This window comes from Mobula birostris, chromosome 1, assembly GCF_030028105.1.
Source record: "Mobula birostris isolate sMobBir1 chromosome 1, sMobBir1.hap1, whole genome shotgun sequence".
NCBI classification, from domain to species: domain Eukaryota; kingdom Metazoa; phylum Chordata; class Chondrichthyes; order Myliobatiformes; family Myliobatidae; genus Mobula; species Mobula birostris.
In genome coordinates, this window is record NC_092370.1 from 70,090,655 (window position 1) to 70,115,496 (window position 24,842).

At 41.5% G+C, this 24,842-nt stretch overlaps 1 protein-coding gene across 2 annotated transcripts in view; it reads right to left on the bottom strand.

Annotated features, from left to right (window-relative positions):
• pip4p2 (phosphatidylinositol-4,5-bisphosphate 4-phosphatase 2) overlaps positions 1–24,842 on the bottom strand; it is an 87,467-nt gene that overhangs the window by 23,506 nt on the left and 39,119 nt on the right. For both annotated transcript variants that reach the window (XM_072256837.1, XM_072256829.1), the window contains exon 2: positions 12,716–12,864. In XM_072256837.1, coding sequence (XP_072112938.1) covers positions 12,716–12,864 — 149 coding nt within the window. The remainder of the gene's footprint in view (positions 1–12,715; positions 12,865–24,842) is intronic.

Below are 24,842 nucleotides of genomic sequence, written 5' to 3' on the forward strand. Positions count from 1 at the left end.
TTCCTGCTTCTGCTCAACGCATGATAGCTTTCTCAACTTTATTGGCTAGGGGAGCTATTCTATTGTACTGGAAGGATCCCAATCCACCTACTGTATTTTTTTGGCTCTCCTCCATTATGTTTTGTTTAAGTTTCGAGAAAATAAGAAGTCGGATGTTTGATACATATTTTAAATTTGAGCAAACTTGGCAATCTTTTATTCAATATTTTCATATGATATAATTCTTATTACTTTTTCAGTTAATTATTCTCTTTTCTCCGCGAATTTTTAGATTTGATCAGAAGGATTTTCCCTTTTCTTTTTAAACTGTATCCTCAAAATGGACTGCCCAGTCCCCTCTTTTTTTGTTTTAGGTTAGCTTAGTGGGTTTTTTTCCTCAATAATAGAAAACTGTGAATCTTTTTTTCCATGAACTGTTAAGAGGAGAAGTGGTTCTCTTCTCCCTTTATAATAGCTTAATACTATATATGATTTTGACAGTGTATACTCCTTTCTTTGTTTGTATTATTATTGAAATATGTATTTGAGATAACCTCTCCTCTGGTTTGTATTTCTCCTTATTCTTTTAAATCAATAAAAATAGATTGAAAGTGGAAAAAAGAGAGTTTCAAGAGATTAGCTCACATTCTTCTAAATTCAAGAACGTTTTGGCCTATTTGTATAACTGCTCTCATTCCAGCAATTAACTGGTGAACCTTTACTGCATTCCCCCTTCATAATTATAGATCCTTGGATAGAAAGACTAACCGTTTATGCCATATTCCAGATGTGCTCTCATTAACATGCTGGATAATTGCAGCAAGACATCCTCAAATCCTCTTCCAATAAGCAAATTGTATGTATACTTTCCAGTGAATCACACGCCACGACACCCAGGACCCTCTAAACACCAGTATCTTTCACACTCTCACCATCAAAAAGAACTTTGCACCACTTAAAAATACAGTAGATGACCTTACACTTTCCAACATAATATTCCATTAGCCACATCTTTGCTCAATCACCTTGTCTAAAACTTGTAGAGTGGGCTCTTCATTTCCTTCACAAGTCAGTCACCCAGCTGCAGGCCACATCACCGAGTATATTCTTTACCCAATTTGGATATATTAAACCAGCCAATCCAATCATTAACATAGATTGTGAATAGCTGTTATGTGGCACCAATTCCTACAACATCCTACTAGCTACAGGCACCCAACTCAAAAAAGTTATTCATTTATTCCCACTCTTTTCTAGCTATTAACAATTTCTATCAACGTCAGTACATCACTTGATCCCTTCTGTGCTCCTGCTCTGCATGATAAACTCACGTGGCCTTTTATTAATGGGTGTCCAATTCAAACATACCCATTGGTAGCTCATCTATTCTAGTAGCTACAACCTCAAAACCAGATTTGTCAAACAAAATCTCCCTTTTATAAATTCCAATAAACATTTATGATTTTCTAAATGACCACTTTCTTAATCATGGATTCATTGTTACTCTCAAGTTACAAAGCAGTACATGCTTACAAAAGTCCCACAAACCATAACCACCTTGCTGAATCCACATTTCCTTGAATTCAAGCAACAACTATGTCCAACTAGTGATACAAAACTATTCGAACCAAACCTGTTGGTTTTTATTAACTAAAAACCTGGTGGACCATCCACATATGGTGCAAGAGCAAGCCAAAAGCTGCATATCCTGCAACAAGAGATTCAGGTACTATTTCAACCTTTCCATTCATTACAGAGCAGAAAGCTTGATGGAATAGATGCAGTTCCAATAGCACTGAAAATCTTAACATAACCAAGGACAAAGGAGCCCATTTGAGCAGCAACCCATATACCACCATAAGTGTACGTTCCCTGCACTGCTGAAGCTCCTGGGCTGAAATGCACACCATCTACTGAATCCACTAGACAATTTGGACAGCTCCTTCGTTGCTTAGGAAAAACAAAGGCAACCGGTGTATGGGTATACCAGCACACCAACTTGGAAATACTTCCATCTTTACTGGTTCCAAGCCCTGAATCTCTAAGTCAACTCATATTGTGGGTGTACTTTCACCAGAAGATTGCAGTGGTTCAAAAAGATAGACCAGTAACACCTTCTCAGCAGCATTTGGAAATGTGCAATAAAAACACAAGGAAGCAAGATCAAGAGTGGGCCATCAGGTACTTCAGTGTGACCACACCATTTGATCTACGTTGTCCTCAACTCCTCTTCTGTATTGTGTCTCCAAAAACCTTCAGGCCCTTGATTTATCAGGTATTTATCTGTTTCCATGAGAAATACTTTTAACAATTCAACTTTCACCACCCACCAGGGCACAGAACTGCATAGATTCACCACGTTCTTGGAGAACCTTTTGCATATCTGTGTTAAATGACCTGCCTTTTACCTTGCAGTCATGTTCCCTTGTTCAAGACTCCCCAGTTACTAAAAACATCTCAACATCTCCTCTGCCAAGCATCCTTAGGATCTTGAGTGAGCTCACCCTTCTAAACTCGGAGGATTACAGGTCCAAATTATTTCATGTCTTTTGATAGAATGATACTTTCATCTCAGGAATTAACCTGGTGAATCTCTTTTGTGCTACCTCTAATGTTACTATATCTTTACCTGTAAGGGGTTCATAATATAGTGTACAGTATATATGGTGTATATAAATATACTCCATAAATATAAATCTAGTGTATATAAAATTTCAGGTGAGTCTTCACCAACATCCTGTACAATTGCATAAGACTTCCCAGTACTTAAACTTGGGCTCCTCTGCAATGAAAGCTAAAGTACTATTTGGATTTTTAACTGTTTGTTGGACCTGCCTGATAACTCTTCTTAATCCATGCACTTCACTAATTTGCAATATCTTGCCATTTAGATAATAATCTACCTTTTGATTTCTCTTATTCAAGTGCAAGACACTTCCCCAAACTAAACACCATTTGCCAGTCTTTTGCCCACTTACTCAATCTACTGTCTGCCCTGATGCAGAATAACAGCACCCTTATTTCACCAGAACAAGCTCCTCAAATCACTGGAGATGACTACCAATGTCATCTCTGCAAAAACCTTCAAATGTGTTGACAAGATGTGAACCAAGGACAGAGTCTTCTTTCAGACAAATATCCCCAGCAGTGAAGCCCTGAATAGACTTGCTCAATTGGTGGACCGCACCCAATCTACTCCAAAGTGTGTCGTGGCAAGGGTTAATTGGGTGGACATAAAAAATGATCTATTCACCGCAAGATTATGGCTGTTTTTTCCCCAGAAAAGAAGCTGAAGTAGTACCGGCCATGTGCTTCTGGTCAGCACTTCCTGGTGGCAGAGGGGTTTAAGATCCAAAGCCATTTTAAAAGAAGCACTGATGAGAAAAATGTGGATTCAGTTATTTATAAATGAGATTCTCATGTATTTTTGGAAATCTAAGACAAATTACATAATCTCTGCTGACATAGCTGATTAATAGTTATCCAGATGTTGTCCAATGAAGTTCCCTTTAAGGAGAAGCAAAGAAAACAAAAGGAAGAAGACACTTTTTCTTCAGTTTCCATAGATCTTCCACTAAGCTGCAACATTCGTTGGGTAGACTCCAGGAAAAATAATACTACACGTCTCTCTGCCACAGAATACACCCATACAAATCAAGCATGAGAAAGCAACGCAGACATCTACACACATTGAGCACTTTCAAGACATGTGAACCTGTAACTTGTTTATCTTCCTAAATTGCTTCTTCAAAAGAATTCCATGAATAGAGTCATTCTAAAACTTTGATTTGGTCACTTATTACTCCTCAATAATCAACAAATAAATAAACAGTTTGTGTCATTTTTCCTCATAATTTAACTGTTTACAATTACATTGAATTTCCCTACATCCCCTCTATTGCCAATGCCTAGTACAGAATACTGAACTCCAACCAGCACATTCAATAATTGCAGAGTAATCCCTAATCTTTTACTTTAGCAGCTTTCTAAAACTGAACAACAGCTTTCATTACCAATAGGAGAAGATGGCGGCGCGATGCAGCTCGCAGCGGCTATTCCGGTGGTGATGTCCGTTATTTGCAAGTAGGGTGCCGTGCACAATCCTGATTTGATGGAGACAGATGTGAGAGCATAGAGAAACATCTGGTGAAACTTCTGAAATACCTGCTTTGCTGCTGCTGCTACTGTGTGGTCCAGAATCTCCGGAGGAAACGGCCCCAAGTCCTCAGCTTTGCTTGTTGCTCAGCGGCCGGGGCAGGGTCGAAGTGCTCGGAGAGGCTGTGTCGGAGGGGCTGGTCGGATGCTCGAAGTTTTCGGACGGACTCAGAGTCTGCTGCGGTCGGGTGCTTCAAATGGTGCTGCATCGGCAAGTTAGCGGCGCTTGGAGGTTCATGACAGGGAGAGTTCCTTACTTCTGCCGCCTGCGTGAGGTGATGAGTCTACTGGGACTTTCAGACTTTTTTTTAACCATGCCTATGGTCTGCTCTTTATCAAATTATGATATTGCTTTGCACTGTTGTAACTATATGTTATAATAATGTGGTTTTGTCAGTTTTAGTCTTGGTTTGTCCTGTGTTTCTGTGATATCACTCTGGAGGAACATTGTATCATTTTTTAATGCACGCATTTCTAAATGACAATAAACGAGGACTGAGTATCCTCATAATCTAATCTAATCATAGTAACACACACAAAATGCTGGAGGAACTCAGCAGGTCCGGGTGCATCTATGGAAATGAACAAGACCCTTCTTCAGGACTGGAAAGGAAGGGGAAGTTCACCAGAATAAAAAGCTAGAAGGCTATAGATGAAGCCTGGTGGGTGGGAAGGGTAAAGGGCTGGAGAAGAGGGATTAATATTTTTATTTTTTAGGTAGCTACCCACTAATGAGGAAAGGTTGAGCAACTTAGGACTTTTCTCCTTGGAGCTAAGGAAGATCAGAAGTGATGCAGGTGCGTAAATTGATAAGAGGCACAGTTAGAGTGGACAGCCTGCACCCCCCACCCCCGGGTAGAAATGGCTAATACGAGAAGGCATAATTTTAAGGTGGTTGGAGGAAGTTATCGAGGGATGTCAGAGGTAAGGTTCTTTTATATACACAGGGTGGGTGCGTGCGGTGGTGGTAGAGGCAGATACAAAAGGGTAGTTAAGAGACTCTTAGATAGGCAGGTGAACGAAAGAAAAATGAAGAGCTTTGCAGGAAGGCATCATTAGATTGATCATAGTTTAGGTTAAAAGGTATCAGCACAACATTGTGGACTGAAGGGTCTGTACTATTCTACATTCTACTTAATTTTAAAAATGGGATTTATATACAAGGATGTCTAAATCTCACCATTCTTTCACAGTTGCAAGCATATAATTTGGTAAAACAGATGATGCTTGTTGTGTGGTGAACATGAGTGACCTCGTTCTTCCCAATAATCTGGCAATGTAACTTTCATATCTTAGTGTCATCAGCAATTTGGATCCCTACTCCCTCCCAAGATCACTTGCAACATGGAATGGTAACATCTAGGAACGAGAGCGTTATGCCCAGCAAAGCATTAAAGCAATTGTGAAAAATCAGGAAAGGGAAGTGAACAAATAGTGTACACCCACAGAAATGCTAACATAGCTGTGTTATGTTGCATATGCTGTTTCCTTTTTATTTAATTTAATGCCACCTTTTCTAGCGCAAGAGGCTAGAAATAAATAATGAAAACAGCTGATATAAGTGATACGCATACTAAAAAAATCAAATCAAATTTCACGACTGCAGTCAGGGCATAACCAAGAATTTAAATCTGATGGTTTCTGAATGGGTAGTATTAAATGCATGCATATCATGCACACATTTAAGTTCAAAAATGCTCAGTGAATAGTAGACGCTGGGATATGCGTCCCCAGTGAGATTCCTTACAAATGCTTGAGGATTAGTTTTGAAATCAATGTATTAAATACCAAATTACTGCTGCTGTCTATGCCATTCCCTTTATGAAACAAAACCACAAAAGGTAGTAAACAATTAAAAGTCTATCACTGAACATAAGTTTACAAAGATACTAGCTGTATATAACTACAATTTTTATATCAGCTGCCTGGTCTTGCATCAGGCAAACGGATATAAGATTTAATCGTTGAGAGCAAATGTTTTGGAATTAGTGATAGGAACTTTGGTATGCCCTCACTACTCTCCGTTTCTTTACAAATCTTTTTATTATTATTATCCAAAATTAACAAGAGTACATCGAAGTAGGCAAAACTTACAATGTCTCAAGAAAAAAGAACACATTGTTTTAAAGATTGAAAAAATTTTGGTGACAAGAGGAAAAAAAAACCCTACTAAAGCAAAGAAAAGTGAGAAAAAAAACCCTTTAGGTGTTCAACCCCGGAGCCATGCATCAAACAAAAAGCTTCTAAAGATAAACATCAAACTGCCAGCAAGAAAAAAAATGTACCAAAAATTTACAATTAGATCGTGGAGGAAATCTATCAATTAACTCAAATGATAGTAACAAGAAAATGAACCCCATCTTTTCTCAAAATCAAACATAGGTTCAAAGGTTCGACTTCTAATTTTCTCCAAACTAAGACATAGCATCACTTGAGAGAACCATTGTGACAAAATAGGAGCCGACATATCCTTCCACTTCAACAAAATGGCCCTCCTCGCTATCAATGTAACAAATGCAATAACATGTTGGTCAGACAAAGAGATACCGCGGGTATTTTGAGGAATTATTCCAAAAAGCACAGTTAACTTGTCAGGTTGTAAGTTAATTTTAAGTGCTTTAGAAATTGTAGAAAAAACTGACTTCTAGAACTGTTCCAGTACAGAACAGGACCAAAACGGCAGTTCTGCTGTGTGTCAGCATAGCTGTCTTAGTTTTACATCTATCGCAATAACTATCAACATTAGGAAACACTTTAGACAATCTCTCCTTTGTCAAATGGTAACGATGTACAATTTTAAGTTGAATCATTGAATGACTAGCACAGATCGAAGAAGAGTTAAGCAACTTCAGAATCCGCGTCCAGTCCTCTGTCATAAAAATCAAATTAAGTTCCTTTTCCCAATCTTGGTTAATCTTAAATAAAGGACGCTTATCCCATTGTAATAGTAAATCATAAATTATAAATAGTAAATTATAAACCCTTCATCAAATGGTTCATACTCGTAATAGTATCTAACAGGTTGGCATCCAATATGCAAGGAAAATTACTTAAATATTTTTATAAGAAATGTCTAACTTGAAGGTATTGGAAAAAGTGGAGTATGAAAGAGAATATTTATCAACTAATTGTTCAAAAGACATCAGTCTATCTTCTTTAAATAAATCCAAATACTAATTCTTGGTCTTTTATCATTCTAAATAAAAGATAAAATAATTGAATCAATCCGATCAAAAAACTTCTTAGTCAGAAAAACAGGGATATTCTGAAATAAATATAAAAATTTTGGTAAAATCATCATTTTGACTATATGGATGCGACCAACAAGTGAAAATGTAAGGGGGTTCCATCTACTAAAGATCTACTAATGGTTCCATCATTTTCCATTAAAGATGGCACCGGTAACTGGCGACTTTGCGTATGCTCTCCCGAGCAAACTGCCCTCTCCTCTATCCTATACCCGAGAAACCCTTCTCAACCTCCAGTTTAGAAAGATAAAGGTCAACAACACCCTGGCGAAGCCACTGACCCAGCTGGAGACCACCGCGCCAGAACTGCTTCTTAAACTCCGGATGGCACCTGGACCCGACCAATGAGGCTCATCACGTTCCCGGAGATCCGCGGTCTGCTACCGTGCCGGAGCGCTTGGAGACACAGCCCATTCCGACCAGCACATCTCCGGAGCAGACAACCACACAGAAGTGACGGCGGAGACCTCAAGGTGCCCCAGACGCTTCCCCGGAGCGACCACCGTAAAGCCCCATTAGTGGCCATCCATAGTTGCCAGAAGTGAGGCCTCCGCCGCCGACCTCGGAAATCGAGCCCGAGGCTCGGCTGGAGCGGAGGCCTCCACAACTGTGACTCGGTTTACGGACTTGTCTCAGCAAGGAGCCCAGCCCTCCGGGATTAAGTTTCGGCTTCAGGGCCCAACCCAATCGACAGCCCGGGCCCCCGGCAGCTGGAAATGGCAACGGAGCCTCCCCCGTTACTTGGCCCGACCCGGAGCGCACGATGACGCGACCGGCCGATGGATTCCCGCGGGACGCGTACACCAAACGCAAAGAGTTGACAACAACACACTGCATCAATGGAGACCTGGAAAGATGCACTACTTACCAAGGAAACGTGGGAAAAGAGCTGGGCTGCTGGTCAGATTGAAGCTGAGGGGCTTCAGGGTCCCTATGCCGACCATCCTACTAGCTAATGTGCAAGCCATAGAGAACAAGGTGGATGATCTTAAAGGGAGACTCACCTACTGCAGGGAGATGCAGAACTGCTGTGTATCCTGTTTCACCGAGACCTGGCTCCACCCTGCCACCCCCGATTGTGCCATCCCACTGGAAGGATTTTCGATCCATCCGATGGACTGCACAACGTCTTCGGGCAAGACAAGGGGAGGTGGTGTCTGCCTATTGATCAACACTGCGTGGTGCTCGGACACAGTGGCACTGACAAGCTCCTGCAGCCCGGACCTGGAACACCTGTCAGAGAAGTGTCGTCCCTATTATCTGCCACGGGAATTCACCTCGCTCACACTGACAGCGGTCTACATTCTCCCCCAGGCGGATGTGGAGTGTGCTGTGAACATACTGTATGCCAACATCAGTGAACTTGAGGCCAGGTATCCGGAGGCTTTGCTCATTACAGCCGGGGACTTTAACTAGGCCAACCTCAGAAAGGCGCTGCCAAAGTTATACCAACATGTCTCCTGCCCCACTAGAGGCCCGAATATACTTGACCACTGCTACACAGCAGTCAAGAATGCCTACCGTTCCGTCCCACGACCTCACTCTGGAAAATCGGATCATCAGGCCGTACTCCTCCTCCCAGCTTACAAACAGAAACTGAAGCGGGAGTTCACAGTGTCAAAAGTAGTGTCGCGTTGGACGGAGGAAACGGATGAGGCCCTCCGTGACTGCGTTGAATCAGTGGACTGGTTAGTATTCAAGAACTCGGCAGCTAACCTTAATAAGTATGCCTCAGCTGTCACGGATTTTGTTTGGAAATGCACGGAGGACTGTGTGTCTCGCAGGACGATCTGGGTATTCCCTAACCAGAAACCTTGGATGAATTATGAGGTCAAGTCCCTTTTAAAGGCTAGAGCTGCGGCTTTTAGGTCCGGGGACACCAGTCGCTACACGGAATCCAGGCGTGAACTCCGGAAAGCCATTAAGGGCGCCAAGAGGCAACATCGAGCCAAGTTGGAAGCCCAGGCTAACCAAAGGGATGCCAGTAGACTATGGCAGGGTCTAAATAAGACCACTGGGCGCACAGAAAAGGCTGGGAATATCAATAACTGTGGCGCTTCCCTTCCTGACGAACTTAACATATTCTACGCAAGATTCGAACAGAAGAGGAGCGTCCCACTCCCTCCAGATGAACCGGACCTGGTGGCATTGAGATTCATCGTCACCGAGGACGTTAGAAGGGCCTTCCTGAAGATAAATCCAAGGAAGGCGACGGGCCCAGATGGCATCCCAGGACGGGTTCTCCGGGCCTGTGCAAGCGAGTTAGCTGGAGTGTTTGCTGACATCTTCAACTGCTCCCTGCTTCAGTCTAAGATCCCCTCGTGTTTCAAGAAGGCAACGATAATCCCAGTGCCGAAGAAGAGCAAGGTGGCATGCCTGAATGACTATCGACCTGTGGCTCTGACATCAATTGCTATGAAGTGCTTCGAGAGATTGGTTATGGCACACATCAACCACAGCCTACCGGTTAACCTCGATGCTTTGCAATTCGCCTACCGGAGCAACAGGTCAATGGCAGATGCCATCTCTCTGGCCTTACATTCCTCCTTAGAACACCTGGAGAATAAAGATGTATACGTAAGGCTCCTTTTCATTGACTACAGCTCTGCCTTTAATACCATCATTCCAAATAAACTGATTCCTAAGCTCCGGAACCTGGGCCTTAGCACTCTGATCTGCAGCTGGATCTTCAACTTCCTCACAGACAGAACCCAGGCTGTAAAAATAGGGGACAAGCTCTCCTCCACAATCACTCTGAGCACCGGTGCTCCACAAGGCTGTGTACTCAGCCCCCTGCTGTACTCACTGTACACCCATGATTGCGTAGCCAAGTTTCCATCAAACTCAATGTATAAGTTTGCTGATGACACAACAATTGTAGGCCATATTTCGGGTAATGATGAGTTTGAGTACAGAGAGGAAATTAAGAACCTGGTGGCATGGTGCGAAGACAATAACCTATCTCTCAACGTCAGCAAGACGAAGGAATTGGTTGTTGACTTCAGAAGGAGTAGCGGACCGCACGACCCAATTTACATCGGTGGTGCGCAAGTGGAACAGGTCAAAAGCTTTAAGTTCCTCGGGGTCAATATCACAAATGATCTGACTTGGTCCAACCAAGCAGAGTTCACTGCCAAGAAGGCCCACCAGCACCTTTACTTCCTAAGAAAACTAAAGAAATTTGGCCTGTCCCGTAAAACCCTCACTAATTTTTATAGATGCACCATAGAAATCATTCTTCTAGGGTGCATCACAACCTGGTATGGAAGTTGTCCTGTCCAAGACCAAAAGAAGCTGCAGAAGATCGTGAACACGGCGCAGCACATCACACAAACCAATCTTCTGTCCGTGGCCTCACTTTACACCGCACGCTGTCGGAGCAGTGCTGCCAGGATAATCGAGGACACGACCCACCCAGCCAACACACTTTTTGTCCCTCTTCCCTCCGGGAGAAGGTTCAGGAGCTTGAAGACTCATATGGCTAGATTTGGGAACAGCTTCTTTCCAACTGTGATAAGACCGCTGAACGGATCCTGACCCGGATCTGGGCCATACCCTCCAAATATCCGGACTTGCCTCTCGGTTTTTTTTTACTTCCCATTTTTCTATTTTTTATTTATGATTTATAATTTAAATTTTTAATATTTACTAATTTTAACTATTTTTAATATTTTTAATATTTAATATCTGTAATCCAGGGAGTGTGAAGCGTAGAATCAAATATCGCTGTGATGATTGTACGTTCTAGTACCAATTGTCTGGCAACAATAAAGTATAAAGTATAAATAAATACTTCATAGAATCTACCAAGGGAACAAAATTAGCTTTATAAAGATCCTTGTATTTTTTAGTGATTTTAACACCAAAATATCTAAAGGAATCCATGACTTTGAAAAGAGTATTATCATATATAGAAACAGATTCATTTAAAGGAAACAGTTCACTTTTAATAAAATTTATTTTGTATCCTGAAAAATCTCCAAATTCAATAAATAATTTTAGCAAGGTAGGAATAGATTCCTCGGGATTGGATATATAAACCAGTAAATCGTCAGGGTAAAGAGAAATCTTATGAATGGTCTCATTCACAAAAACCCCATAAATATCTTTAGCTTCACGAAGAGCAATAGCAAGTGGTTCTAGTATTAAATAACAAAGGACTTAATGGACAACCTTGTCTTGTCCCCGTGAAAGCTGAAATAAAGGGGATCTACAGTTACAGTATTAGTAATAACAGTAGCAAGTTTTATATATCATTCTAATCCAATTATTAAAATTAACACCAAAGCCAAATTTCTCTAAAACATTAAATAAATATTTCCATTTGACTCGATCGAACGCTTTTTCAGCATCCAAAGAGATGACGCATTGTGGAGTTTTAAAAGAGGACAAATATATAATATTAAATAATCTCCGAAAAGTTGAAAAAGAAGAATGACCCTTTATGAAACCTGCTTGATCTTTAAAAATAATTTTACCCAAAATATTCTCCAATTGATTGGCTATTATCTTTGACAGAATCTTAGCATCGACACTCAATAATGAAATAGGTCTATATGAGGCACAATCAGTAGGGTCTTTATCCTTTTTAAGAATTAAAGAAATAGTGGCCTCATAAAAAGTAGAGGGTAAATCACCTTCCACAAAAGAATCCTTAAACATTTCCAACATATACGGAGAAAGCAATTTTCCAAATTTTTTATAAAAATCTACAGGATAACCATCAAGTCCAGGGGCCTCACCAGATTGCATTGAAAAAATAGCTTTATGAATTTCGGCTTCAGTAATTTGGCCAAAGAAAATGAAATTTTCTCAGAATTTACCTTGTATCCAGATTAAATATTTTATCTGGATGTTTGACAAATAACAATAAATTATGAGATCATTGCACATCTAATCCCTAGGGAAGTACTGTACAGCAACAACTTTTTCACATGGTAAAGTAGCTCCCATCATGTAAATTAGTTAGTGTTCATAGAATTGGGAAAAACACAGGAATGGTAGATCAGCTAGAATATGGACATTTAATATGTTGCATAATAAATAGCAAAGCAAGAACATGGAATATCATTTTGTCTAGTACTAGAATTTCTTCAGAATAACTTGCCTTACAATATTAGTAACACAAAAATCATAACTTTGCCAAAATCTTTAATATGTTCTACAAATTCATAAATTTTCATGTATCATATATATACATTAAGCTGGAAAGTTGGAAAAATATCAGACTTAGTTCACATAAAAACAAAATTAATTAGCACTTAGAGACAATCCATAGTTCATTGAATGCTACCTTTACGTCACAACTTTAAATAATATTACGATATTCCTACCGTGGCTTCGTTACAAACAGTGCATTTAACAACATGCTGATGAAGCTTGCCCTCCAAATTTATCAGGGATTGACAAACACGACAGTTTATTACTGGAACTCCTCCAACATCAGGGCTAGCCACAGGACTGTAAGGAGGTGGAAGTTCTCCTGTGTAAAAGACGACAAATCACAAGTTTCAACTGGTTTTGAAATATACATCATTATAAAGCAGAAAATACTGGCACACACTCACCGGCAGCAGCAGATTGGGGCTTTAAAATGAAACTTGGGATTCCTGTGCATTACACAAAGTTTTCAAAATACATGTACAGTGGATTCCAGTTAATTGGGACACATTGGGACCAGCACATTTTGACCCAATCAAGGCTGCCTCAATTAGTTGAAAGTTCATAGCAATAGTTAAAAAAGGTATAAAAAAGATAAACTACTGGTAACTGAGTTACAAATTATGTATTTAAACAAAATATAGAACAAATTAGAACATTACCAATATTACTACAGCACTATAAATGTGTGTTAGTTCCTAATATTTATTGACAGAGGAATTCATCCCAGTATATACTGCCATGTTCTTTCATTAAATGAACATATTCAGTGCAGACACCCAGTGTAGATAATGGACTGCCTTCAAAATAAAAAACAAAATTATCAAAAAAAAAATCACTCTTTTTGAATTGGTGGCTGTCAGCCCAAATGGATAACATAATACATGCACACTCAACTGACGTTTTTTAAACTGGGTTTGCTCTAAACACAGTGTAGTGTCTAATAACCACACAAGTGCGCAAGGGCACCCTCTAACTCAGGCCCTCGAGTCGAGGCAGCATCCTCGTAAATCTCGTCTGTCCCCTCTCCAGTGTGATAATCTCTCTCCTATAACGGGTAACCAAAACTGTACACAATACTCCAAGTGTAGATTCTTAAATTGCAACATAACGTACCTAAAGTACTCCTAAACTTGATGCCCTCAAATGATGATGAGCTGGAGAACAGGAAAGAGATAGAGAGCCTGTGGCAAGGAGTTATGATAACAACTTCCTTAAATGTCAGCAAAACAAAAGAGCAAGTCATTGGCTTCAGGAAGGGAAGCAGAGCACACAATCCTGTTTATATCTATGGTGCTGAAGTTGAGGTCATTGAAAGCCTCAAGGCCCTGTCGGTTTGGGCCTGTTACCATGCAACGTTGCATTTGTGGATGTGTTCTTCCAAGTAAACACTTTTGACCGCGTCCATCAGTCAGTGGTCAGCAGGGAATGCCCTGCAGACACTGTGGAACAGCTACCTTATGGACACTGTAGGGTGCTTCCCTGAGCAAACTGTCAAAGCGTCTGGTAGAATACCCCTACACCAGATTTCACCAATAAGCACAAAGACATCTCTTGGCTGGCATCAAGAGGGGCCCGTAAACAGATCATTCCAGTACAGCAGGGGTTCCCAGCCTGGGGTCCACAGACCACTTGCTTAATGGCATTGGTCCATGGCATAAAAAAGATTGGGAAGCCCTGTTGTACGGACATATCATCCCCAAAGTACGCTTCTCTTTGGATGTCTGCAGTGGAGGAAGAGAGCTTTCTGCTGACTGCAGGTTTTCTAACAGCTTGGAGAAGGAAGCAAGGAGTCAAGTCGCGGGTTATCCCCAGCAGCTATATAACAGAGCTGCCAAGGTGTAAAACACATTACCAACAGTCATACACAGCACAAGGAACATATAGCACGTACACGAAGACAGTCACAAATTCCTACAGATGTACCACGGAAAGCATTCTAACTGCTTGTATCACTGTCTGGTACGGGGTGTGTGGTGTGCTACTGTATAGGATCAAAATGTTAAAGAGGACAGAGTTAAGTAAGCAAGTTACTTCATAAAGATTTATGCCACCAACCACAACTACTCCTACTGAATATGAATTCAATTTGGATTTAGCTCTTTGCTAAATTATTAAAAAGTATGATACAAGGAATTGAATTGTTGATGGGTACATCAAAGGAAAGAGTACAAGTTAGCCTTTGGCTGTGACTTAATTTAATACAGATAATGAAATTGTGTAAAATCAACTGTTAGGTATCTGTCCAACACCTTTCAAACAGACTAAAATAATTGGTGCTCTTATCACAAACTAATTATGCCCTATTGCAGACGTCAGAGACATAACCGCAATTTCTGTGGATTGGAGGTTCTTGTTCATAGCTTTACTTTTCCTTCCCAAACTGAACTCCACATAAAATTAAGGTTGAAAGAATGAACATTACTATTATGAATCAACAACAAATCATGCTGGAAGAGGCTATGGGTCAATCTGTAAAGCAAACAACAGAGTTAGCACTAAGATTCTTGCACTGAACTGAAACGATAAATCTGTTTGTCTCCACAGATGTTGTTTGATCTGTGATACTTTCTGTTTTCATCTCAGACCATTATAACTGCATTTTATTTTAAAAATCAATAAACTGTGAGCCAGCATTTAACAAAAGTGTTAGAAAATATTGTGAGGAAATTCCTTGAGAATAATTTTTTTGAGATCTATTTAGTAAATACATGCGAACAGGCTAAATTGGTACGGGCCAGTGAGAACCAATTCAGAAAAAGGAGATGATGTTTAGCTAACTTGCTGGAATTCTGTCAAAAAACCTTTTCAGCTCAAGACAGAGTCCAACTGCAGCTGACTGTATGAACTCTCATTTCCAATTAGCTGCTTTCTGTCATGTCTTTACACTTAGTGACTATTGATAAAAGCCTCAGTAATAATGATTTAAGTACAGAAACCATTGTTATTTCAGAAACTGACATTGTTATAATATTGAAGCAACAATCCACACATAACATTATGAGGTTTAAGTTTTTTATGGTGTCAGTTAAGCAGGAGATATTAGCCAGAGAATTCTCAGCTGTTCCCTTGTTCCCTGAATATTGACACAAGATATTTTAATGTCTAACTCAACCTGCGTGCACGTGTGCGTGTGCGCACACACACGCAGCCTGAAAACTGTGTGGCACTTTAAACATTGTTTTTGTAATAAGCATACTATAAATATTTAGGGTGAAATCTGAAAAGTCACGTTTTTTATTTTATTTCTTAATTGAAGGGTTTAATGAAATATCCTTGAATATAATTTAATTCAAATTATATTAAAATATAATTTCAAAATTATAGTAACATTATATAAAAGAAAATTTGCGGTACACTGCAACAAAGTTTACAGGAGCATTTCAGCTACTGTGTGGCCACAGACCTGCGTAGTTTCGAGGGAAGAGTGGAATCTCGGCAAATTTACATTGCGGCCTGGGAACTGAAACATCATTTTACTTCATATGTTGTTTCATTTTACATCATGCCTTATGTCACCTACTTTGACTCAGAACAAAGCAAAGCAGCACACTACATTTGACAATGGGTAAGATATTAACAGACCTGCATATTTTATTTAGAGTGGAAGAAGGTACATTCGTAGCATTACAGAATTTTCAAAAACTTATAAAAAGTTAGCTCACTTAAGTGATAGAAAAAGAACTGCTGAAGTAGACTGGAATGTTTATGTAATATCTCATGATGTCCTCAAAGCAGTCTACAACCACTTACATACTTTTGAAATGCAAACATGCTTTTAATCATCTTTCATTTATTAGACATCGGATGTACAGTATTTGCTGACTTAAAAGGCTATAGAGCTTCCAAAAAGAAAATATAACTAGCTGTTAAATGAGAAATCTACAGAAATATAAAAACAGACAGTTAAAGCTTCTGTGGGTATACAGGTTTCCCCCGCCATCCGAAGGTAGAGCGCTCCTATGAAACAGTTCATAAGCCGAAATGTCGTAAAGCGAAGAAGCAATTACCATTTATATGGGAAAATTTTGAGCGTTCGCAGACCCAAAAATAACCTACCAAATCATGCCAAATAACACATAAAACCTAAAATAACAGTAACATATAGTAAAAGCAGAATGATATGATATATACACAGCCTACATAAAGTAGAAATACTTTTCCACAATCGTTACTGAACTGTTCTCCGTAGCGAAAATCTCACGCAAGCGCCGTCGGCAGAAAATCTCACGCAAGCGCTACTGGCAAAAACACGGCGCAAGCGCTCTCCAGTAACCTTTAAGCTATGAAGCTGCCAAATCATACCAAATAACATGTAAAAATACACAGCCGATATAAAGTAGAAATAATGTGTGTACAGTGTAGTATCACTTACCGGAATTGGGACAGCGCCGAGCACACTGATGATGGTGTGTTAGGCTGAGTCGGAGTTTGGGTGGTGCAGTGACCCCCACCCTCCAGGCCACCGAGCGATGCATTGCCGCGAAGCGTGCAGGGGTCCAGCGGTAGCTGGAAGGCACACAGCACTTCTTGAAAAAAGCTGAAACAAACATGCTAATTAATCAGGTGCCGCCCGGCACGTAATTGTCAGCCCAGATCTGTGCCGATTTCCATTTCGTCGTCTCTGATCTGGGCCAACAATTACGTGTCGGCGGCACCTAATTAATTAGCATGCTTATTTCAGCTTTTTTCTTAAAGATGTGCTGTGTGCCTCCAGGCTACTGTTGCATTCTCCACGAATTGGTATCTGCCCGTGGCCTGGGGGTCGGGGTGGTGGGACACTGGGGTGTCATCTCGTCATCGTCTGTTTCCATTAGAGCAGGCAGCTCATCTTATTCTATCTCTGCCCGCCTCGATGTCGAAGGTCAAGGTTCGTCGTCTGCTGTGGCTGATGTGGAAGGCTTGCTTGACTGCTGAGCTTCGCGCGTTTTTCTATCACACAGTTCTTTGTAAGGACTCAAATCATCCTGCAAATATCCCCTAAACCGATATACCCTTTCAAAATTAAAGTCGTACTTTATCATTACTCATTCGGTTTCAATTGTTATCCTTTTTTCTTACAATTGCAAGGGCTCTTCACCTGTCAGTTCTTGGTCATGGGATGCCAAAACCTCTTCAACATCATGTTCATCAGCTTCCACAAGCCAAACTCACATTGCCCTTACTTCGTTCACCATGATCAAAACGCTTAATTATGTCTTGTTTTACGCTAAGTGTAACACCCTTACGAGCTCTTTTAGGCTTTTCCAATACCTTAGAACTCATCTTGCAAACGGCTGCTCACAGGCATGTGTTAAAGCAATGCCAGCGAGAATGCAGGGGAGAGCAGTTGCTCAGGGCGTGTGCTGCTTTTTTTTCGTAACAGTGAAAATACCTTCTGTAAGCGAAAACAGGGTACTAATGTAGGTCTTTCGTGACAGAGAGATTTCGTAAAGCAAACGTTCGAAAAGCAGGGGACACCTATAAGAAAAATATCAAAAGATAAAGTTGTTTCTTTACAGACTGTGACAGGAGAAGATTGTGGGGAAATACGGAAATTAAACAGATATTTAGTATCTACATTAAAAGTAGTGATTTACAAAAGGATGAATGAGCTGGATGGTGTTATAATAACAAAAATGCTGTACCAGAGAAATATGGACTGGGGGCTAATAATTTTGCATGGTCTAATGATGGTTATCTCTACATTTTGGACAGATGGCTATGGAGATGGAAAATATACTGGTTGTTAGCTTCCAAAGTTACACAGATTTCTAAAACAATTCCCACAGAATGGAAAGTAGCATTGAGAAAGTGAGCTGGTGGAAGAAGTGAAAATGGGAAACTGCGGAAAAGTTAGCTGGACATCAGTATTTTCCGAAAATATTTGAATCTATTATTAACAAGATTTTATAAATGATAATAGGATTAGGCAGAGTCATTGCAGATTTATCATAGGAGGAAATCATATACAGGTCGACCTTCACTAATCCGGCACCACTGGGACCTGAGGAGTGCCGGATTAGTGAAAATGCCAAATTACAGAAGGATCACATTAAGCATAATCAGTGCCGGATTATCGAAGGAACTAGATTACAGGTAGTCGGATTAGTGAAGGTTGACCTGTACAATGAATTCCGGATAACTGGGCCATCGGTTAATCAGGCAGCTGCTTATTTGGGACAGCTCTTGAAGAACAAAAACTGAGACAATAGATGAGACACAATGCTACTTCATTGGAACAGGAGACTCGCTGAACAGTTTCGAACTCGTGTCAGTCACGTGCGCTTGTGTGGCCATTAGACACTACACTGTGCTTGGACTGAACAGTTTTTAAATGGTGTCAATTGCGAGCATTTGTGTTCAAAGAGTAGTGATTTTTGTCACTGATAGTTGGTGATAAATAAAATGCAAGACAAGACGGAACTGTTTTGCTCACTATGGTTGCAAGCATTCAGACATGGAAATGCCAGAAACAGCCAGGAGTGAAAACAAAATGATTTCACTACTTCACCAAGTTAGGCACTATGAGGAATTTGAATGTATCAACAATCATCTTGAATGTTATCTTTGGTCCCCACCAGACACTCAGCTCTCAACCATGGCTCCAAGTAGCTGTTGCATGCGACAGCAGCCGCATCGCAGTGCTCCACTTCGACAGGCAGGCTAAACCAGGTGCGGAGAGCCAGTGGGTCTCATACCCTGGTCAGATTGGTCGGTTCCTGCAGTCTAGGCGGAGCTGTTGGAGAGGACTTAAACTAATTTAGCAGGAGGATGGGAGCCAGAGTGACAGGGCTGAGGATGGGGCAGTTGGTATACAAGTAGATGCAGGGTGCAGTGAGACTGTGAAGACAGGCAGATGATAGTGCAACATTGCAGTCAGTAGAATGAGTTGAAGCACACCAAGGGTAAAATCAAAAACGGTGATGAATACAGGATTGAAGGTGTTATATTTCAATGCACGCAGAACGTGGAATAAGGTAGATGACCTTGCAGCACATATTGGCACATATGACATTGTGGGCATCACTGAGTCATAGTTGAAAGAAGATTGTAACTAGGATATGCATTGTATCAAAAGAGGCAGGTAAGCAGGGGGGATAGGGTGTCACTGTTGATTAAAATTGAAATAAAATCCTTAGAAGTAGGTTACATAAAATCTGAACATGTAGAATCACTGTGGGTAGAGTAATGAAACTGTAATGGTAAAAATACTCTGATACAGTGCCTATAAAAAGTATTCACCCCCCTTGGAGGTTTTCATGTTTTGTTGTTTTTACATTGAACCACTGGATTTAATTTGGCTTTTTTGACACTAATCAACAGAAAAGAGACTCGTTTGTGTCAAAGTGAAAACAGGATCTTTCCTGCAATTTTACAATAGGTCAACAGCAAACGCAATTTCAATGGGTCTTCACACAGCCTTAGACCACCAAGACAATACAAATACCTATATCAGGATGCTTTTCATAGACTATAGCTCAACATTTAACACCATTATTCCAACAATCCTGATTGATGTTACAGAACCGGGGCCTCTGTACGTCCCTTTGCAATTGGATCCCCAACTTCCTAACTAGAAGGCTGCAATCTGTGCAGATTGGTGATAATATCTCCTCCTCGCTGACGATCAACACTGGTGCACTTCAGCGGTGTGTGCTTAGCCCACCGCTCTACTCTCTCTTTACCCATGACTGTATGTCTAGGCATAGCTCGAATACCATCTATAAATTTGCTGATGATGCAATAATTGTTGGTTGAATCTATGATGGAGACAGGAGCAAGATGTGCCAACTAGTGGAGTGCTGTCACAGCAACAACCTTGCACTCAGCATCTGTGTTGCCTTTTGCTGGGTCTACGCTTTAGATGATTTATTTGAAACTATTTTCTAGTTAAAGTTAAAGGTTGATAATTATGTTACAGTATAACAAAGGTAAATTCATTGTCTATAGTATATCGCGGTATGTGATGATGTCACCTCCGGTTTCGCTGCATCTTATGTGTAACCTCCGGTTCGGGAAGGTGAGAAGGAGGGTGCCACGCGTGCAGCATGATCGTGAAGAGCTCTGTGTCTACCCACAAGGAAACATTATAGAAGCAATGCTGTACGTTCCTATGGAAGTATTTGAAGTAAAAATATTAACGCGGTTTCTGTTAAGGAAGCGGCGGTTCAGGTGGCGCGCGTGTCGGCTTTTCAATTTCAAACGTGGGGTGGGCTCGGGCCCGGCGGCAGTTTGACGGGACACCCCTCGCTTGTTACTCGGGGCGGCTGGAGACGCTCGCTAAAAGAAGAGAGCGCGCGTTGTCTCCAGAATGAAACAGACGCTGTATATGTCTGTATTTTTTTTATCAACAGTTTTCACCATACTATGTTAATGTGGAAGAGTGAACAGTAAATGGTTAACCTTACTATGACTCTGTCTTCATTGGCTCTGGTTTAACTTGGTGTTTAGTCAGGGTTTCAACACACTGCACAAGAACACAACAGTGAAAAGGTGAAATCATTAGATGTTTCGACAAGTGGTACGATGGCTTCATGATCAAGCATCAAGTCGCTTGCACTCAGCGCCAAGAGCAGTAGGACGTCGACAAATGTGGCTGCCCTCGCAAGGGCTGAAGCCGCCGCCGCCAAGGTGCGAGCGTCATATGCTAACCAAGAAGCAAAACTGAAAATGGAAAAGGCTGCCAGAGATGCGGAAAACCAGAAGGAAAAGGCAAGGATAGATACAGAGTTAGAAGTGCTGATGCTACAACGAGAAGCTGATGTGGCCGCAGTGGAAACACAAGTGTTGGAAAACGCTGAAGAAATGCACATTCTAGACGAAACATGAAAATCTATGTCAGAAACAGCCAAATTGGAATGCACCAGCGAATATGTCCAATCTCAAATTGACCGCAGATTCATTCTCCCTCTCCATACTTGCCTGTTGGCGTCCCATCTCATGTGAAATCACGAGGAAGCTTCATTGCATCGTGTCCACCTGGGGAAGACAGCTCACAATTGCAACCTTGCCACAAACTCAAGTATGAAAGGGCTGACTACAAATACTTCCCAACACCAAACTTACCAAATCCAGCGAGAGCAGAGACAAAGGCTGAAGTCAGAACATCAAATCCCATCATGAACGTACATGATCAGTCATATGTCCCCCAACATACTCCCCCAGCTAGCACGCCACCTGCAGCAGAAACCTTGGCACAGTATTTAGCGTGATGAGACTTCATCAATTCAGGACTGTACCAGTTTGACGATAAGCCTGAAAATTACCATGCGTGGTACTCCTCATTCAGCAGTGCCACCGGCGGAGTCCAGCTCACAGCAATCCAAGAGTTGGACTTTATGACTAAATGGCTGGGAAAGGAATCAAGTGAACAGATCACTCAATGTATGTCAACAACCCCAAGCTAGCCTTACACAAACCATGGGAGAGACTTCAGGACTGCTATGCAGCCCCTGAAATTATTGAGGGGGCGCTATTTCAACGGCTAGACAATTTTCCTAGGGTGTCAGCCAAGGACCACACTAAATTACGAGAACTCGGAGATTTACTCATGGAGATTCAAGGTGCTAAAGAAGACAGCTAATTAACTGGCCTATCGTATCTGGATACTTCACGCAGAGTTGGACCAATTATGGACAAACTTCCATTTGGGCTGCAGGAAAGATGGGTGTCTATTGGCTCAGGGTACAAGGAAGGGAACGATGGTCGATTCCCTCCCTTTGAGTATTTTAGTAGGTTTGTGCGCAAGGAGGCGAAGAGGCGAAACGACCCTAGCTTCATGAATCAAGGCAGCACCACAACTCACACCAATCCAGTCAAACCCATTTCGAACAATTTTGTCATCAATAAACCCGTCTCAGTGCATAAAACTGAAGTCTCTGCAATCAACGATGACCCTAGCAAGAATTGTCCATTGCACAACAAACCCCACCCCCTCAAAAAATGCAGAATGTTTCGAAACAAACCCTTTGATGAAAGAAAGGCCCTTCTCAAGGAAAAAATAATATGTTTTAAGTGCTGTTCCTCTACCTCCTACCTCGCTAAAGAGTGTACATTCCCCGTAAAGTGCTCAGAATGTAACAGCACTAATCACGATGGGGCCATGCATCCCGGCCCATCAGCGCAAACTGCCAAGGCTCCTCCACTCCCACAAGAGGATGGCGGGGAGGGAGGGCATCACTCTGATACAGCTACCGTCAGCTCGAGCTGCACCGAAGTTTGCAGTCCAGGTCAGTCGAGCCATTCGTGCTCAAAGATCTGCCTCACTAAGGTATACCCTAAGGGAGCCAAAGACAAGGCCATCAAAGCCTATGTAATTCTGGATGACCAGAGCAACCGCTCACTAGTGAGACCAGAGTTCTTCGAGTTGTTCAGCGTAAAGGGTAATCCATTCCCATACTACCTCAAAACTTGCTCTGGCATTGCAGAAACATATGGCAGGAGGGCAGAAGGGTTCCAGCTCGAGTCGCTGGATGGCAACGTCGTCATCAGTCTCCCTCCACTCTTAGTGTGCAATGAAATCTTAAATAACCGATCCGAGATTCTGACACCAAGCGCAGTGCTACACCAGCCCCATCTCCACCACATTACCAATCACATCCCAGAACTGGATCCGGAAGCAGAAATACTCCTGCTATTCGGAAGAGACATTCTTAGGGTGCACAAAGTCAGGCAGCAGGTCAATGGACCATATGATGTCCCCTTCGCCCAACGTCTGGATCTGGGCTGGGTGGTGATAGGGGAGGTGTGCCCTGGCAACGTACTCAAACCAACAGTTAACACACTCAAGACTAACGTGCTAGAGAGAGGCCACTATTCAATTTCTCAGCCCTCCACAAGTGTTATGTGTATCAAGGAAGCACAAGAAAGGCACAAGCATTGTAAAGTAACTGAGAAGACACTGGGACAGTCAGTCTTCGCTCAAACTAAGCACAATAATAAACTTGCTCCATCGGTGGAAGATGCCATCTTCTTAAAAATAATGGACACAAAGGTCTTTAGAGACGAAGCGAACAATTGGGTCACCCCACTACCATTCAGAGTACCATGCCAGCGCTTGCTAAACAATAAAGAGCAGGCAGTCAACCGGTTCACATCTTTACAACAAACCCTGAAACCAGTTAGAGGTTGTTCTACTTCTACTTAAAGACTGATCTAGGGACTAAAGTTCTATACCATGTTTATAGTGACCTTACAAAGGTCAGGCAGGGAGTGTGTTGCCCTTAAGGCATTTATTTGACTTTGTTGGGTCTATGTTTTAAATGATTTGTTTGTAACTATTTTCTAGTTAAAGTTAAAGGTTGCTAGTTATGTTACAGTATAACAAAGGTAAATTCATTGTCTATGGTATATTGCGGCATGTGATGACGTCACCTCTGGTTTCGCTGCATCTTATGTATAACCTCCGGTTCGGGAAGGTGAGAAGGCGGGTGCCATGTGTGCAGCATAATCGTGAAGAGCTCTGTGTCTACCCACAAAGAAACATTATAGAAGCAACGCTGTAAGTTCCTATGGAAGTATTTGAAGTAAAAATATTAACGCGGTTTCTGTTAAGGAAGCGGCGGTTCGGGTAGCGCACGTGTTTGACGGGACACCCCTCGCTTGTTACTCGGGGCGGCTGGAGACGCTCGCTAAAAGAAGAGAGCACGCATAGTCTCCAGAATGAAAAAAATGTTTGTATTTTTTTTTAGTCAACAGTTTTCACCATACCATGTTAATGTGGAAGAGTGAACAGTAAATGGTTAACCTTACTACAACTCTGTCTTCATTGGCTCCGGTTTAACTTGGTGTTTAGTCAGAGTTTCAACACACTGCACGAGAACACTACAACATCAGTAAGACGAAAGAACTGACTGTGGACTTCAGGAAGGGTAAGACGAAGGAACACATACCAATCTTCATAGAGGGATCAGAAGTGGAGAGAGTGAGCAGTTTCAAGTTCAATATTATACATCAATATTTAGATGACAGAATTGTTGCCTTTGTTGTCGAGTTTACTGACAATATGAAGATAGGTGGAGCTGCAGGTAGTGTCAAGGAAGCATGGTGTCTGCAGAAGAATTTAGAGATTGGGAGAATGGGCAAAGAAGTGGCGGATACAATATGATATAGGGAGGTGCGTGGTCATGCACTTTGATGGAAGGAATAAAGGCATAGACTATTTTCTAAACTGGGAGAAAATTCAAAACCCAGAGGTGCATAGGCATTTGGGAGTCCTTGTGCAAGATTCCCTAAAGGTTAACTTGTAGGTTGAGCCAGTGTTAATGAAGGCAAATGCAATCAACAGGAATTCTGCTGATGCTGGAAGTTCAAGCAACA